At 41.0% G+C, this 18,480-nt stretch overlaps 1 protein-coding gene across 1 annotated transcript in view; it reads left to right on the plus strand.

Moving 5' to 3' along the window:
• Window positions 1-234: 234 nt before the first annotated feature.
• SVEP1 (sushi, von Willebrand factor type A, EGF and pentraxin domain containing 1) overlaps window positions 235-18,480 on the plus strand; it is a 159,165-nt gene continuing 140,919 nt past the window's right edge. The window contains exon 1 of the mRNA XM_054584536.1: window positions 235-1,310. Within this exon, the coding sequence (XP_054440511.1) occupies window positions 780-1,310 (531 nt within the window). The 5' untranslated portion in view covers window positions 235-779. The remainder of the gene's footprint in view (window positions 1,311-18,480) is intronic.

Genomic DNA, 18,480 nt, shown 5'->3' on the forward strand with positions numbered 1-18,480 from the left:
ATATGGTGTGATCTGAGGGTGCCCCCAAGAGTCTACACACTCATACACATCATGCGTGGGCCAGAAATCCCCACCGGGAAAGTCAAATAATCATTTACTTGGTGAAGGCTTTGGGGCACCAAAGGAGGAAAATGAGACGCAAAAGGTGAGCAGTTTTCAAAGGATGCTTTCAATTCCCTGGCCAGTCCATGTGTGTGTTTTCCTCTACAAAGTGTTTCCAATTACTGTGGCACTCTCGGTATCTGGATCCATCTCCAGTGAATTCCTCTGCAGCTCCGGCCAGACATATGGGATCAATCACGCCTTGGGCGCTGGTGCGCTTGCTGCGGGAATGTTGACAGCCTGACAGACGCGGGGTTCTGGTATCGTGGAATCTCCGAGTCTTTGGCCTGATCCCGGGAGAAGAACGAGAGGGGGAGGAGAGAGATAGAGGCGGGAGAGAGCAGAGGGAAGGGGAGAGACAGAACGAGCAGGGAGAGGAGGGAAGCGGGAGATTTTCTTGACTGCCCCCTTTCCTTCAAACATTTTATAGTCTTCAGGGAGAGAAAGGAGGTGGAGAGAGGGAAGAAAAAAAAAAAGGAGAGAGAGAGGGGGGCAGAGAGCGCGCGCCGTTCCCTCCCGAGTCCCCGCGCTGCCGGAGGAGTCTGGATTGTGTCCCCAGTGTCAGATAAAAGGGCGTTGAGGCTCACGGTCGGAGACCCTCGCCGCGCGCCGCGCACGCCCCTCCACGAGCCCGGCCGCCGCCTGCGCCCCGGGGCGGCCGCTCCGTCTCCAGCGCAATGTGGCCGCGCCTGGCCTTTTGTTGCTGGAGTCTGGCGCTTGTTTCGGGCTCGGCGACCTTTCAGCAGATGTCCCCGTCGCGCAATTTCAGCTTCCGCCTCTTCCCTGAGGCCGCACCGGGGGCCCCGGGGAGGCTGCCCGCGCCGCCTGCGCCCAGCGAGGAGGCGCCGGAGAGCAAAGTAGAGCGGCTGGGCCAGGCGTTCCGGCGGCGCGTGCGGCGGCTGCGGGAGCTCAGCGAGCGCCTAGAGCTCGTCTTCCTGGTGGACGAGTCGTCCAGCGTGGGCCAAGCCAACTTCCTCAGCGAGCTCAAGTTCGTCCGCAAGCTGCTGTCCGACTTCCCCGTGGTGCCCACGGCCACACGCGTGGCCATCGTGACCTTCTCGTCCAAAAACAACGTGGTGCCGCGCGTCGACTATATCTCCTCCCGCCGCGCGCACCAGCACAAGTGCGCACTGCTCAGCCGCGAGATCCCGGCCATCACGTACCGCGGCGGCGGCACCTACACCAAGGGCGCCTTCCAACAAGCTGCGGTAAGGCACCCGCCCCACCGGATCCCGGCCCTCGTTCTCCCGCTCCCCACCTCCTGGGCCCGTCAGCCCACTGCCGCCTGCCCAGTTCTAACCCGGCGTTTCACCTTGGGCTAGCCACAATCTCCCCAAATCTAGTGTTCCCATGCACAAAATCAGCCACACTACCATCCTTTTGTTGTGAGTGTCCCATGGGATAATGGATTTTTAAACGCGTACCTCGATGTCAGGCTCTTTAAAAGGTCATCTTTGAGACGGGCCCCTTTAGGAAGGTGTCTTTAAGATGCTATCCACATTCACACTAGTAATAACAGCCGGTGCCCAACCTGAAACAGGTGAGTGTGTGTTATGAAGTATCTGTAAAAATAAGAAGTGGAGTGACCTATTTCCCCAGTTCTCTTACAAGGTATTTTATGTTTTCAATATGCATTTCATTGCATGCCCTCTGAATCCATTACTAGATTTTAGCATCTGAAAGAGGAAGTCAGTTTCAGATGATGGACTTTTACAAAACTTAACTTTTTCTGATTACAAAATAACATACTCAGTTAAAATTTGGAACATGTAGAAATGTCTGACACAGAACATCAAGCCAATGTTTATGGAAATAATGAAAAGGAAAAGAGAAAAAGGAAAAACCCTATAATCCCATCACTCGTAAAAAGCCATTGTTTACTTACTGTTGAACATTTGCCCGGTATGCACATCTGTACATACTTTTAACCAAACGGGTGTCTTGCTGTGTTGTAGCCTGCATTTTTCACTTGTCATATCATGAAATGATCTGCATTATACTATTGAATATATATCTAATACAGATAATGTATATGTATATTAGTTTCAGGCTATTCCATTGAATCCCTACGTCATAATTTATTTTAGCTGTCACCTATTGTTTGACCCAGATTTTTTTATTAAGTTACAATAGATACAAATACTTTTGGACCTCTTTGATTACTTCTTTAGGAAGAATTTCTATAAAGTTTCTTAATTAAAGGATATGAACATTTATGAATTTCTCATTCATACTGTCCATTCTCCCTTGGAAGGCTGTAGAATTTACATTCCCACCAGCAAAATATCACAACAGTAAGTTTGCCACATGGTCACCGATATAATATGTACTTTTATTTTTAATATCTGCTCATTTGCTAGATGAATAGAGGTACCATTTTGCAAGTTCAATTTTTTTTTAGTTTTATTGAGGATGAACATTTTCCAATACATTTCCAGTGCATTAGAGGGCATTTGTATTTTTCCTGCTCCTGAGTTTTGCTCATTTTGCAATGATGGCACATGTTTCTGTTTTTTGTTTTTTGTTTTTCCTTAGTGATTTATAAAAGATGTTTATATAATAAGACTGGTAACTCTTCTTTTGTATATGAAGTACAGGCTTTTTTCCAGTTCACTGCCTTTCACTTTGCTTCATTGCTGTGTTGTTAGATGATTTGAGTTTTTATATACTTAAATCTATCAAACTTTGCTCTTCAGATCCCATATTCGCTTATATTCTTAGAATGGCATTCCCATTTCCCAAGTTGGAGACATAGTTTTCTATTTAACAGTTTCAGTCATCTGGAACTGATTTTAGTGTATGGTATGACAAAAATGTCTAATTTTATTTTTTTAATAAATAGTTAACCGGTTGCTCAGCACCATTTGCTTAATAGCCATTCATTCTTTTCCAATTTAATTGAAGGACACTTTTATCATACTCTAACTACTTATGGGTATTTGATTTCCTCCTAGCTTTCTATTAATTTTTTATTATCCTGAATAATAGGGTATTCCTATTTCCTATTATTAAACTTTGCAAATATGATTTAATTATCATAACTTTACAGTATATTTAAATATCTGGTAGTGAAAATTCTCTTTCATTTTTTTAATCTATTTTTTAAAAATCAACCCAGGAATTTATTACTTAATATGAATTTTTAATTCATTTTCACTATTCCAAAGGAAACCTGCCAGGGTTTTTATTTCAATATAGAAAATGTTGACTTAAGTTGGGGGTTATTTACATTCTATAATTGTAGTCTTTCCAAGTCAAAAATATTGTATGTTTACTTATGACCAGTCATTTTTATACCTGTCAGTAAAGTTACAGATTTCTAGTTATAAGTCCTGCATATGTTTTCCAAATTTAGACCTAAATATATTCTATTCAGTACTGCTATTATGAATGGCATCTTTTCGAATTAAATTTTAAACGATTATTCTTGTTGTATAGACACATTGATTTTTTTTTTTTTACTATATCTCCTGCATCTGGATTCTTGTTGAAGCCTGTGGTTCATTTTTTTTCTTTTTTCTTTGTAAGTCCATTTTATTTTACTGAAGTTTATTGTATATAAAAAATCAGAAAAAGTTTCCGGGCATACACTGTAATATTTTGGTACATACCCTTTTTTTGGTTGTCTAGTTAATAGGTATGTTTTTTGTACATACACACCTATTGTGCATAAATAATATTTATCCAAAAAAGGGTTGCACTATGCATTCTCTTTTGTAACTTGAATTTCTATTCCACCATATTTTCTTTTATTTTTTTAAAGATTTTATTTATTTATTTTTAGAGAAAGGGAAAGGGAGGGAGAAAGAGGGAGAGAAACATCGATGTGCGAGAGATACATCTATTGGCTACCTCTCACATATGCCCAACTGGGGACCTGGCCTGTACCCATGTATGTGCCCTGACTGGGAATCCAACTGGTGACCTTTTGGTTTGCAGGCTGGCACTTGGTCCACTGAGCACACCAGCCAGTGCTATTTCACCATATTTTCAGTCTTCTTTCCATAATAAGAGATATTTTATCATTTTTCCATAGTCACACAAAATTCCCCTGTAGAATGTGTCTTTATTTTTCTCATGTAATTACCAATTATTATATATTTAGGCTGTTACAAACAACATTGTGTGACTAAATCTTTGCCCATATCTCTAATAATTTCCTTAATGCAGATTTCCGAAGTGGTAGGTATTATGGCATCAGAGATTATGCCTATTTCTTAAGGGCTTGATAAATGTGCCAAGTTGCTCTGCAGAAAATTGGTACCAAATTGTACTTCTAGGATCAGTACCTAAGATATAACCAACACAAGTTAGCATTATTTGAATATGTCTCCCCAACCTTATATGAAAAATTAAGTCATATTTTAAATTGCATTTTTTTAGTAAGGCTGAATGCCTTTTTCACATATTATTGGCCATATAGAGCTCTTCTTTTTGAATGTTAATTAAAATATTTTGAAATTATTATCCATTTTTCATTTGAATGTCATTCTTTTTCTTATTGATTTGCAAATGCTCTTTATTTTTTAAAAGCTTTTATTTATTTCTTCTTAGAGAGGTGGGAAGGAAGGGAGAAAGAGAGGGAGAGAAACATAGATGTGCTGTTGCCTCTCACATGCCCCGACCTGGAGACCCAGCCTGCAACCCAGGCCTGTGCCCTGACTGGGAATTGAATCTGCGACCCTTTGGTCCCCAGGCTGACACTAAATCCACTGAGCCACACCAGCCAGGGTGCGAGTGGCCTTTAAATCTTTGTGATACTAATCATCTACCGATGTGTACGAGGCAAATATTTTTTCTTGGCACTTCACTTTTAAATTTGTTTATGATAGCATCTATCATTTTATCAATTTATTGACTCTGATATTTTTTATTTTGTGTTGTTTGATCTCTTATGAGGTTTGAAAGACTTTTGCCTTTAAGAGATGGAATAACTCCTGAAATATGCTCTCTCTTTTTTGAAGTAGTTGCACCAGGCAGGGTTCAGCTTTGCAGAAGCAGTTCTCTGTAGGCTTCCATTCCAAGTACTCATGAGGTCCCAGTGGCTGGCCTTCTTCCTGATGCCACTGCCCACTCCATCAGAAGAACCTCTTTGCATCAGGGAAAACGTGCTATATATTGGGTTGGCCAAGAAGTCCATTTAGTTGTTTCCGTAAAATAAAAGACACATTTTTCATTTTCAGCAGTAACTTTATTGATTTGGACATTTTGAGTATATCGGCCATCTCCCGCTATTGGTTTCTACTGGACAGAGGCCAGGGGTGCTGCCAAACATCTTCCAGCACATAAGACAGCACCACATCAAAGAATTATTTGGCCAAAATGTCAATAGTACCAAGAAACTTCGCAAAACGCTTTTGACATGTTCGATCCGTCACAGCACCTTCTCCACACACTGCACAAATCTTTTTTTGCGTTTCAGTTGTATTTTTACCTTTCGTGAAATCACAAAGCATAACATGCTAAAAATGTTGCGTATCTTCTTCCATCTTCAGTATTAAAATGGCTGCACAAAAATTCACCACTTTCCATAAGTTTTTTTAAATGCACACTGATACGACAGCTATCACAAATACAGTCTAACAAAATTGTTTTGAATGAAGTTAAAGATAACTAAGCACTACCAGAGCCATCATTCAGAAAAAACTAAACATCATTCGGATAAACCTAGTTTGGCCAACACAGTACTAGCTCCTTTGTTTGGCTTGGCCAGGTTTATGGGACCTCCGAGTACTGTTGGTCCGAAATAGTTCAGCGGGTAACGAGTCGAGTATGCGTCGCTCACCTCAAGACCTCCTCAGTCTTCCGCTTTCTCCTTCCAAATACTACATCCTGTCTTGGAAAATGGTTGCTAACAGGGTTCCCAGTGCCTTTCTTCAGTTTGAATGCCTTTGTAATCGAACAAGTGAAGACTTGTCAAAAGTTTGTGTTAACTGAACTTTCCCTTGATTTTATTTTTCTTTTCTCATTTTGGTTGGTTATAATGCAGGAGAGGGTCAGCTGGACTCAGTTCCTGTCTAACCTGGAAGCCAACATGTCTTTTTTATAACTTTTCCAAACCTCTGTTGACCATTCTTAGGAATAATTAAAATACACTTGGAGAAAATTGATAGAAGATGACTAATGTTTAGAGAAGACATTGGTGGAGGTCTGAATATGGATTTTAACATGGGGATCAGGCATGTTATCTTCACAGAATTAGTTTGAAAGTGGTAAGCTATATGGTTTTGGTTGGATATGAAACCCGTGTACCTTGAAAGTGAGGCAGTCCATCAGATTTCCACGTGTGTGCAGAATGGTAATATTGGAACTGATTGCAACCTGGCCTTTATGTGAAATTGAAAATCATAGGGATACTTTTGAGGTTATGAATTACTTTCCCCAGAAAAATTAGTGTTTCAGATCTTTTCAGTTTGACACTGAATGTCCACACAACTACACTAAGACACAAACACAAGCAGATAAATACATAAGCACATAAAAATATACATAGACACACTCGTGCCAGGTATACATTACCCCTCACAATTCAGACATCTTACTCCTCTTATGTAAAATCTCAAGGTGTAGAATTTCCTTTACTACTGAGAAATTTGCTGTTATCTTTCAGCATGTAAGAGAGACTAAACAAAAAGGATAACTTTGTTGCTTTATTTTTTTTTTTATTTATTGCCTGAATTGTACAACTTGATGGGAAATATATGTGTGGATACAACATGACATTTTATTTCAAGAAATGAATTGCAATGTAAACTTTTTCTTTTTAGACGCCTCCACCCCCAAACTCACCAAAGAGTACAAAGACTAAAGCAGTAAAATCTGTAGTCAGCACAGATTTCTCCAGAGTCACAATCAATAGAATGGGGAAAAGATTTACCACCTGGACTTAGTTACGTGAAACACTTTTACAAAATTAACAGAAAGTTCTTCAGCTTTTCCTCTCCAGGGAATGAGTGTTTTGTAATGACCTTTCGTCCAGGTGTCTGTTCCACTGTGTATTTATAAATTGTCCTTCTTAGACTGCACGTTTGACATTGGGCCCATTGGAGAATACAACAGTCTCCATTTCCTAAGCCTTTCACATCAAAATAAAATCAGAGCTCCACAGTCCCACTTCACTTTGGCTAAATATCTGTTAAACAAACAAAGCCTGAAGCTTCCTTTGAAAAGAAATTTCTGCTTTCTTCATTGTTCCAGAGTTCCAGAAATAGGATCCTCTGGTGGGGAATATGCTGTCCCACCAAAACTCTTAGCTGTAGATGGCCAGGGGACTGGGAAGAAATAGGCAAAGGCTCTTCCTAGCTTCAGGGAAAGAGCATCGTTGTATATGCCCACACTGGTTCATGTTCATGCGTTTATCTGGACAGTAATCTGCTCCCATAGCCTCATTGGACAAAAGGATCTGCTTTGAAGTTTTATAATAAAAACCGGAAATGTGTGAGATGCCACTAGGTTAAAACCCTGATGAACAAAATGAACACCATTTTGTTTGCACACAGTAAACTGGCAATAGCTTTTGCACTGGTCTTTTTGATGGCCCAAATGCTGAAGGAAGAAGGAAAGTTTGTGTTCTGTTCTGTAGGGAAGGGTTGAGGGAGCCATACAATGTGCAGTGGATTCAGCTGTTCCAAACTTGGAGCGTGATTCAGATGTCAAGAATTGCTTACTGTTATGGAAGCTAAGTTCTTTTTTGATGCTGAAAATATGTATTTTTAAAGGTATCTCTGGAAATGCGCTCTCTTTTGTGCATCTTAAACTTTTAAATAATTCCTATCTTGCTTTGGTCTTATGTAGAAACTCCTTTTGTAATCGCATCAGAACTTCAGAAGTGTGAATGAATGAATGAATCATCAGTGCATAAAATAGAAACAGACCTGGACCTTATGTGTATTTCCCAGGCAAAAATGATATTTAAATTCACTGTTTGGAGAAATGGGTTGGGGTTGGGGTTGGGGTTGGGGACACACGATCGTGCACTGGCAAATAATTCTCAAATATTGAATACAAATTTTTTCTTAGTCTAGCATTTGCATACATTTTATTAGTTTTGTAATCCCCAACATATAGGACTCTGTGGTATGTGATAAGAATGTACACCTGCTATTACTCTTAAAGGCACTTACTGTTGGCCACCAGTATCTTACATTTGGTTGACATGCACCATGAGAATATTTGGTCAAAGGCTGTGACTGTTTAGACACAGAGAGAGGACAGACTGCTCTGTCCTACCCCACTTCTGTGAGCCAATAAGAAAGTCACCCCACAGTCCTTGTTGTACAATTGTGCTCAGAGAGGATTTCTCTTAACAGTGACCATGATGTACAATTATTAAATGTGTTTATTCTTGACCAGATAGACCTTTAATTTGTGAAGAGATCTATAAGTTACAAAGCACGTGTATATTATGATTTCACAGAATCAGATTTACAGAGAAGGCATAGGTACTAGGAGAGGTTAGGTAGCTAAATGCTAACCACAGGGCTGAGTAAATGCCAGCGACAGAGTGACCCCAGTCTTCTGTCTTGTCAGCTGGTCTTTCTCCTCCCCTCCCCTCCTTTCCGTCCTCACCCAGTTTTTACTATATTACGTCCTTGTGTTGAGTATCAAAAGCCAGGGAGAAGTAGGGGATTCCATTTCCAGAGCTACAAAAGTGTTACCTAAGATAGAAAGCCAATTAGTCTCACCCAGAGGACAGAAAACCATGGCTTTAGGGCCATTTTCATCCCATGGCTTCATTTCAGTTGGCTCCTCACATATGTGTGTATGTATATATATCAATCATATATATGTGTGTGTTTGTGTTCTGAAATATATATGTATACTCAAATATATTTTTAAGTGTTGACAGACATTTTAACATCTGGAGATAGCATTTTTTAAACCTCTGAGTGTTGGGCTTACTCCATGCATTGGAATATGTAGCAATCCTGGCCACGATTTCTCTCAATTCATCAACATTCCCACCTGGCACTTGGACCTTCATTATATGGTCCTTGATTGCTAATTCCACAGTCTAACATGGAGCAATCATTGGCAGAGCCTGAGATGGTATAATTCCTTCTAGTTTGTCTTCTGAGCTTCCTTTTTAACCAACAAATTAGCTAGGGTTAGGTATAGCTGTATGTAGCAGCAAAATCTAAAGTACCTCTGGCTTAAACACAATAAATATTTATTTCTCTTTCAAATTAAGTCTTGAGTAGCAGAGCTAATATGGCGGCCCTGTGATGTCTTCAGGGGCCCAGATTCCTCCCTTTCAGCTCTCTGCTCTGCTGTCTTCAGGCCTCCTCATCGTCGAAGGTGGCTGTTGGAGCTCCTCCCATCTGGGCTTATTCCAGACCCCAGGAAGGAGGGAAGGGCCAAGACAGTCACGTCTCTGCTTAAGGAGACTCTGTGGCAACCCCACAATACTTCCGTGTAGATCTTATTGGGGAAAACTTGGTCTCATGCCCACCTTTAGTTTCATGGAGCCTTGTTGCTAAAGAAAAAGAGGAGGTTCAAGGCTCCGGAAGTGAGGCGTGGTCTTTGCCATACCAGCGTGCCAGGAAGAGCGTCTGTCTGGCCCAGGAAACGTCTAGAAACCTCACTTCATTTCTTCCATGAAGGGCACTGGCCTGGGCCAGCTCAGATGGCAGGGTCAGGCCTTTGTGCTACATTATACTTCTTTGGTAAAAACTACCAAAGTTCCAGAGCAATCCGTTTAAACTTGGCAACAGAAATTCCCTATGTTAGTTCCTCAGAAGTCAGAAGCTTCCACATAAAATGGCTCTCACTCCTAAATACAAGAGTCTACAGGGAGTGATGGGCAGAATTCTCACTACAAAGTAAAATCAGTATTTTATTGTTCATCAAGCAAACCCACAGGAATATTTCTCAGGAAAACCTGGTTCTTCTTTGGCTTTTCCTGAGTAAGCTGTCAGGGTAAGAGACCTCTGCAGCAAAAGGAATTTCCTCTTCTCTATTGTCTCTGCCTCTCCCATAGATTTTTTTTTAATGCCTTTTTAAATTTATTTTTTGTTGTATTTTTTCCATAACAGTTTGTACCCCTTATATTCCGTCCCTCTCCCCCCTCCCTGGAATCACCACACTGTTGTCCATGTCTTTGAGCCCTTTTTCCTTTTTTGCTGGATCCCTTCTCTCCCTTTTCCCCACCCAAGACCTGTCATAGATTTTTAAGATTGTTCTCTAAATCTTCCCAGGCCATATGAAGAATGGCTTTCTGGAGTAGAGTCTGCTTGTATGCAGTCACCTGCTCTGGGTTTGGAGGCCAGTTGTGGGCAGAAAGCTCGGTGCAAGCTGCTGTCATTTGTAACATGCTTTGTTACAGTATTTCCCTCGGAGTGAATGATAGTGGGGGAAGGTGAAATCTGTAACATGCCAGTAAGTGCATTTTCTTATTAATCTTCATGAAACGATTTGGAAAGAATTTATCTTCTTTGCTATCTTGTGTTTCTCAGAAAGTCTTTCAAGCAGTTGTTTTATTTGCGTAAAGAGTTAAGCAACAGAGATTTTTCAGATTCAGAGCACATTTCTTTCATAGCTCAAGTACATGTGGAAGAGATGAACTTAAGGATAATTACTACCTCTGCTGAATTAGTGATAGCCGCCTTGTTCCATGTGATAGATGTCATTCAAAATTAAAGAAAAATCACTTCCTATAAGCTTAATAGAAATATTTTAAAGAAAGTTTTTGGTTGGACTTATTACATGATTGGTTCATTTGCTAAGTAAGATTAATTTACTTAGTAAATTTGTCCTTTACTAAGCAAAGTCCAAGTTGGATATTTTTCAGGTTGTAAGTTATTGCTCAAGTGTATAAAATATATTTTGAGGTATATGAGTTCAACTCACTATTTTAATTCCTGCTCCCAATAACCTTCATTGTATAATTCCCATCCTACTCTACCTGGTTGTAGGATACACTGGTTGCTAATGCAAAATACAAGGCTTTTTTACATTGCAAAGATGGTATTGGTAATGAAGAATGTGGCTTTTATCATCCAGCTTCCTCATCCTGCATCTCTAAAGTAAAGTGATTTGCCTTCCCAGGAGTAGGCAGCGCTAAGCACACTGGAGCCTGACTCTGCAAAACTCGGGCTCTCTGGGGCAGCTGAGGGCCACGAGAGGGGGCGAGGGAGGTGCTGAGGGAGCCCCCCGCCCCCTGCAGGGGGGGGGGTGCGGAAAGGAAGGGCAGGGAAGCCAGAGGACGGAGGGGGGCCAGAGGGCAACTCGACACAGAAACCAGAGGCAGCAACCACAAGTTCCAGCCTTAATAAAATAAAAACATACGCGCACCGAAATATATTGTAGTCATCATATTTTGAAAACTATTTAATGCCATAGTAAATTGTCCAAATATCAAGCTAAATGAGCTGAAACTCTGTGTGTGTTTACCATCAGTATGTAAAACTCTATCCATTGAAGTCCGATTTCATAATATGTGTGCAATTCACCAGGGAAGAAAATTTTCAAAATATGAACAGTAGTCATCTATCCATAGTATATTTACCTATTTAAATATACCCATTTCTTCTGCCTTTGAAATGTTAGTTATAATAGACATGACTTGCTTACTAGGAAGTGAAATATTACTCTCTACCTGGATATCTCAAGGCATAACCTGAAGTGACTGCTCCTCAGACAACCCTTTTACATCTCAGGTTTTATCTTAAATATTCTTGAGAAATTTTGCATTCTGTTCCTCAGTACAGCTCTGCTTTAGAAAATATGATGATGTTTTAGTTCAGCTGTTCCCAACCTTTTTGGCACCAGGGAACAAGTTTCATGGAAGATAGTTTTTCCACGGACTGCACAGGGGGAGGAGGGTGGCCTTACAGCCAGCCGCCAGATGCAGCTTAATTGTCACTTGCTACTCACTGAAAGGGCTTTGATATGAGCCTGCAAGCAATTGATTTGTTATGGTCTCTGTGCGGTCAGACCCCTGCTAAGGATAATCTGTATTTGCAGCCACTCCCCAGAGTTGGTATCACCCCCTTCCGCTCCCCCTCAGATCATCAGGCACTAGATGCTCATAAGGAGGGCAGCCTAGATCCCTGGTGTGTACAGTTCACAGTGGGCTTCCTGCTTCTGTGAGAAGCTAATGCTGCTGCTGATCCAACAGGAGGCGGAGCGCAAGCAGTTATGCAAGCGATGGGGAGCGGCTGTAAATACAGATAAAGCTTGGCTTGTTGGCCTACTGCTCACCCCCTGCCGTCCTGCCCAGGTCCTAACGGGCCATGGACAGTTACAGGTCTGTGGCCTGGGAGCTGGGGGCCCTTGCTTTAGTGTATTATCAGGAAGTTGAAATGAAACAATTTCTTTCTTTTTTTTTTTTTTTTAAATCACACACCAAGTGCTATAACATTGAGTCCTCCAGGAAGTGGAGAATTGTGCTGGGTTGAAAACACTGAACCACCAGACCCTGGTACTCACCCCAACGGTCCCCTCCTCTCTCCTAGTGTCACACTGGATATTGAGAATCCAGTCACATTAAAAAAAAAAAAAAAAAAAAAAAACAACTGCGCACAGGTCATAATGGTTGTTTCATTGCTTGTCAGGCTCCCTGTGGGTCTTTGCTGAGGAGAGGAACTTGGACCGTTGGCCAAGAGGAGGCACAGAGGGGGTGCTGTGGCTGCTAGTGGTGGAAATAACTGGCTCTGTCGCCTGGCTGAGAGGCAGGAGAACATGGTTTCCTTTGGCTTGTCACACAGAGAGGGACACTGAGGCACTCGCTGTTTTGTCTGTCTCTGTCTCTCTTGCTCTCCCTAGTAATTCTCATCAAGGAACATTCCGGGGAAGAAGGATATTCCCTAACCCATTAATGTTATCACACGTAAATGAAATAATTGCCTCAAAGGACCAATTTCTGTAACTCTTCTTTAGCATTAAAGCTTCATTGTTTTTCATCCTTACCCGAGGACGTGCTTATTGATTTTAGAGAGAGAGGAAGGGAAGGGGGGAGAGAGGGAGAGAAACATTAATGCGACAGAAACATCAGTCGGCTGCTCCCTGTAACCCAACCCACAACCCAGGCATGTGCCCTGACTGGGAATCAAACCCATGATCTTTCAGTTTATGGGATGACTCCCGACCAACTGAGCCACACCACCCAGGGCTCAAGCTTCATACTTCAGTGTGATTTATGTCCTCGGCAGTAAAAGGCAGTCTGTTTGCTGGCTGTTGTTGATAGAGAGGGTTCAGGCACCCTCAGATGTGTTATTTGACAGTGTATTTTGATAACAGCATCTCTTTCAATTTGACTCACTCATTTTGACTTATACCAGTTGAGTCCTGTCAGCAAATAAGGCCTCATTTTAATCCTATGTTCTAGACATTACCTGTCCAGATGAATCTAAAATTGACTTTGAAAGAAATTAAACAATATTTGTTTGCTTATGTTTTTTACAGTACTGTTTTCACCCAAGATTTTTCTCTTTTTTTGTCCCTGTTTCCATCAAAATATGCATGCTTGGCTTTTAATCATTGCTCCTGATGATTTCAGGCAGTTATTGTAGGAATTTCCTAGCAATAAAGATACCACAGTTTAGGCTATTTGTATCTAATCAGTAGTAAAAATATGCACTTTAAATACTTACCTGCAATCGGGATGTTATGTGAGGCTTCCTCTGTTGTCCCAGATTTGGCACCAGGACCCAAGGCTTAAACTGAGAGACACTGAGTCATGAACATTTTAAAGAGAGACGCCAATTGAGATTGCGCATTCCCTCCAAGGTCATGGATACTGCACAGAACAGGCCCTACAAAGCCAATCACCACACTCCCCACCTGGCACCCTCCTCTGGTTTATGCCAGCAGATGTCTGGGGAGCAAGAGACAGAGACAGAGCCAACCTTGGGATCTCTGGGAAGAGCAGTGTTCAGGAAGGCAAAGCCCTCCTGAACCTCAAGGAGCATGTCCTGCCTCCAGCAGCTGCGTCGCGAGACCAGCTCTCCATACTTGTTGGCATTTATTTGGGTGGAAGCTTTGATTTGCCCGTGTCTATTTAATGGAGACAAAGTCAGCCAGAGACAGGGCCATTGTCTCAGTTCGGGTTCTGCCAGAGGCAGAACCTGAGATGGGGATTCAAGTACAAGTAGCTCATTTGGAAGATGATCCTAGTAAGCATTGATAGGACAGTGGGGACATGAGACACGGGAGGGAACCAACAGCAGAAAAGATAATGTGTTTAATGCCACTGCGGAGACGGTGAACCAGTCTAGAATTCAAGCTTTAGGATTGTCACAACTCAGAGGGATTTAGGATTATTTAGAGACCAACTCCCATCAATCACTGTTGAGGGTTGCTTTCTGGAAGACTTAATTCTCTGTCACATCCGCCTCCCCTGCAAGTGGACAGACTGTTCTCTAGGCTCCAAAAAAATCTCTTAGACAAAGGGACGCAGATGCTATGATATGAGGGTTGGGGGCATCAACAGTGTCTGCTTGTCACAGGCAGAAAGGCGGCCTCAAAGAACAGTCTCTGCCACCAATGTCTGGCAAAGCAAGGATGCATGACTTTCCGATGGGTGAAGGAGAAGCAGGGGAAGTAGCTGGAATTCACCGCCCACTAAGCAGGACAGCCCCAGGGCTAGGGAGTGACTGTGTGCATACTGGACATGGCACCTGAGAAAGATGGCTACTCCTCCGTAGAACACACGTGTAGGCCAGCATCTGGTAGTTCACAAACAGGGAAAAGCACTGGTGCCTTTTCCCCTATTTCCTTTAACTTTTTGCATTTTTGTAATGTTGTTTTTCTCTTATACAGGGTCTGACACAAATAACGCCCCTTTTTTATTACATAATTTTTTATTAAAAAATCATAAGCACGTAATTCTGTAACATAACAATATTATACTCAAGCACACCATGTGACATTTTAGGTGACATGTTTCAATTAAAACTATAAATTATTACACGCATGCTATTACCCTACCAACTACGCTGGAGCAGGCATTACTTCTGCCAGACGCTGTAGTTTCAAGGCATAGGATCTGGTGTCAGAATTTAGGAGGCTGAAGTGGCGGAAGTCCAGCCATGTACTTCTTTCAGAAACTTTGCAGAGTAACCTGTATTCACATGCTTGATATTTTCCCAAAGTGTGGAAAAATACTGTAGAGAAATAGTGAATTAGATAAGGAAATTACAAGGAAATGTGGTACATAGCTCTTTTGTAGCACTTACAGTTTAGGTGACGTCTGCTTCCCCTCTGCTTGTTGAGGACAGAGATCAAATCTTATTTGACTTTCCCTTTGCTACAAGACCTAGAAAACGTATTCACGGTGACTTTAGAGTTCTTGAAAAGCTATATGCTTAATATATTTAGTGTTTTTATTTTAGTATAGTACTTCCCTGATTTCTAACTCAAACGAGGTGAGTCATGACATCTTCTCAAAGGAATATTTGGTGAATTCTCGACTTTTAAACGATAGATTATAAGAGGGGTGAATAATAAGTCATCCTTTTTTTCATGGGAGAAATAGAAAATGTTGAGTAGAATCTCAGGTAGGAATCCATCCCTACCTTTTTTCCCCCCAAACCTGATCGAGGAAGCAAGCCCCACAACACCCCTGGAGAGAACTCCATCCAGTGAGCTTGGAAGGAATCTGCAGACATCTGTTCTTAATAGCATCCCCTCTCCATGTTCCTGTCAGCACTGCCCTGTAAGCTCTGCCGTAATGTCATCCTCCTAACAGGACAAGTTCAAGAAGCTCTTGTTCTGTCCCTCTGCTCAGGACATTATCACCCCCTTCTTGGCTCAGGGACAGATGTATGATTATTGGTTATAGTCACAATTTTCCCTAATCCCCTGTCATATCCTGTCATTCTCCACCAAGGTCATGACTTGTTTTAATTCACAGCTCAGACTGAAATGTTGAGTTTTATTGTAATTGGTTTGCCTACTTCATAGACGTATTCTAGCAACATGTTAAAAGTTCCTTTTGCTATTCCTGAGGAATGGGTAATTATTACGCATCAGGGACCACTGTAGGCACTTTCTTTATATGACTTTATTCAATCCTTGCAATGGAAAAACCTGCTTAGGTTATTGTTATTATTTCCAAAGTACAGATGAGGAAACTGAGGCACAAAGCACATAAGTAACTTGACCAAAGTTACACTGCTGGTAAGTCAAGGTACTAGAATTCAAATCCAGACAGTAGAGGTCAAAGTCTAAACTCTTAACCGCCATGAAATACTGCCTCTGTGCTATATTGTCAGAGACCTAGTAGATGCGAGACCCCCTGATACATACTCACCAATGAAGTTTACTGGAAAGACATGAGGCAGAGAGGGCAGCCACAAGGGGCACCTGGGTATGAGGATGATCAAGCAGAAGGCCAGGTGGAACAGAGAGAGGACTAATTCATTTCGGACCGCCGTTTGAATGGACACTCTCTAAAGCACCTGATAATCCCAAGTGATCACCCTCATCTCTCACTTCCATTATCCCCACCCAGTCTGGGGAATTACCTCTCCGAAGCCATTTTACCCAGCATCTATAGTACTACAGATGTACTGCAGTACATTTGCCAGCATCCCCACCCCATGGAGCCTAACAGACGTATCTACCAATCATTGCAGATGCCAGGCCACTGAAGCAGTAGGAGATCATGTCTTCTAAATACTTGCAACACATCTCCCTCTGTTCTCTCATTGATCTAGTTTCTGAATTCTTAGATTCCTCTGATCTGAGGTCATTACTCAACATCACACCCTTTATTTAAATAAAAAATATGACTCAAGCAAAATGAATTTTTCTAGTCCTAGGTACATATAGTCCCTATCTCAAAATATCAGACAACATAAACTTGAATTTATAAATTTATATGCCAAACCTCAGTACAAAACTTGGTCTTCTACCCTAATTCCATTTATCCTAATCTGGGATATTCATTGTTCCCCTGCATCAAAAATATTCCTCTTTTCTCCATAAGCCATCCCTTTTCACAAAAGAAAAAAACTTTTATGAGCATTTTAGTAGTTTCGTCAGGTTAAAAAAAAAATTTAGCAATCAGCTCTATGGTCATCAATGCTTAGAAAAATATTTCTTCAAGTACTTGAGGTAATGAACTAGATTTATTTAGTACCCGATACATATTTAAGAAACACTATCACTATTGTAAATGCAAGTGTATTAAATTGTAAGAATTTGTTAATCCACCAGAGACTGTTATTATATTCAAAGGAATTTTAAAAGTCAACACCTTTGAATGATGACATATCTAAATGTTATTAGAGTCATGGATTGAAAATTTAAGCATAATAAATATTGTAATCTATGCATACTCAACCATTATTCATTTGAGGTTTAAAATATATGAAATGCAGAATTTTTTGCTCTACAGTTGTAATTGATATGGTCATTCATACAATCTAAAATACAAAATAAGAAAAGAAAAACAAGAAAAACTCTAAATCTCATTTCTTTGGAATGCTAATAAATGTCAGAATGAAATGTGTTTTTTAAAAAAACTTACAATAACTGTAACAAATAAAATACATGATAAGCTCATGAACTTAAACTCTCCCCTCAGCCTTGACACATGTGTGAGTATATTTGATCTGAAATGTGTCTGGCTTTTAAAACAGTTGTAGAGTTGCACTGTTGCTGATGTCCATATATTTGCAATATAGTGACTAGATTCTCTGTGTCTTTTCATATATTTTAAACTCCTGCTAAACATTTTCTTCATAATTACTCTTAAAATACTTGGTAAAAAGAAATCATTTCTTTCTTAACAGCTTTGAATCATAAAAATTAATATTTTTATACTTGCATTCTCCCAACCTCTACACCATGTTTCCTGGTTTCCTGGCATTTGATGCTTTTTTGGGAAGACGATTTGACATGATAAATTTCCAAACAGTTTCTCTACTGCATAAGTCTAAGCATAGCATTAAATCCTTACTTTTCTTTGTAGCTCTTCTCTGCTGTAATCCATGTCAATCAACAACCACTTTCACTGAGAACAACACCCATTCTCTTCCTAAATTACTGCCCACCTACGAGGGTTGTTTAGATTGAGGTGGTAATGCAGAGGTTGAGATGGATCATTTATATTCGTTCTCCTGGGAATCTGGACTAAGATACAAAGACTTCTGAGAAGGTAGATTTTATGGGGGGGGCGGTGGTTTGTGTGTGTGTTTTGTTTTTTACCTGTAGATAGGACATTTAGAGTTATGGCTGCACAGAGAAGCAGAGAAATCTCTTCAATGTAAGGAGTGAATGAAGACATGCAGACAGAAATTGAGAGAAGGAAACGGGTGGAAGGCGGGTGGGGGGTAGCCACTGTGTTTCTGCAGCTCGGTTGTTCCTATTCCAATCCCTCTTGAAGCCCAATTCTTCTTTCTGCTTTTTGGAGAGATAGTCCTATATGCTTCT

Source organism: Pteronotus mesoamericanus, unplaced genomic scaffold, assembly GCF_021234165.1.
Source record: "Pteronotus mesoamericanus isolate MK-2021 breed Mesoamerican mustached bat unplaced genomic scaffold, CSHL_Meso_final contig_78, whole genome shotgun sequence".
Lineage (NCBI taxonomy): Eukaryota > Metazoa > Chordata > Mammalia > Chiroptera > Mormoopidae > Pteronotus > Pteronotus mesoamericanus.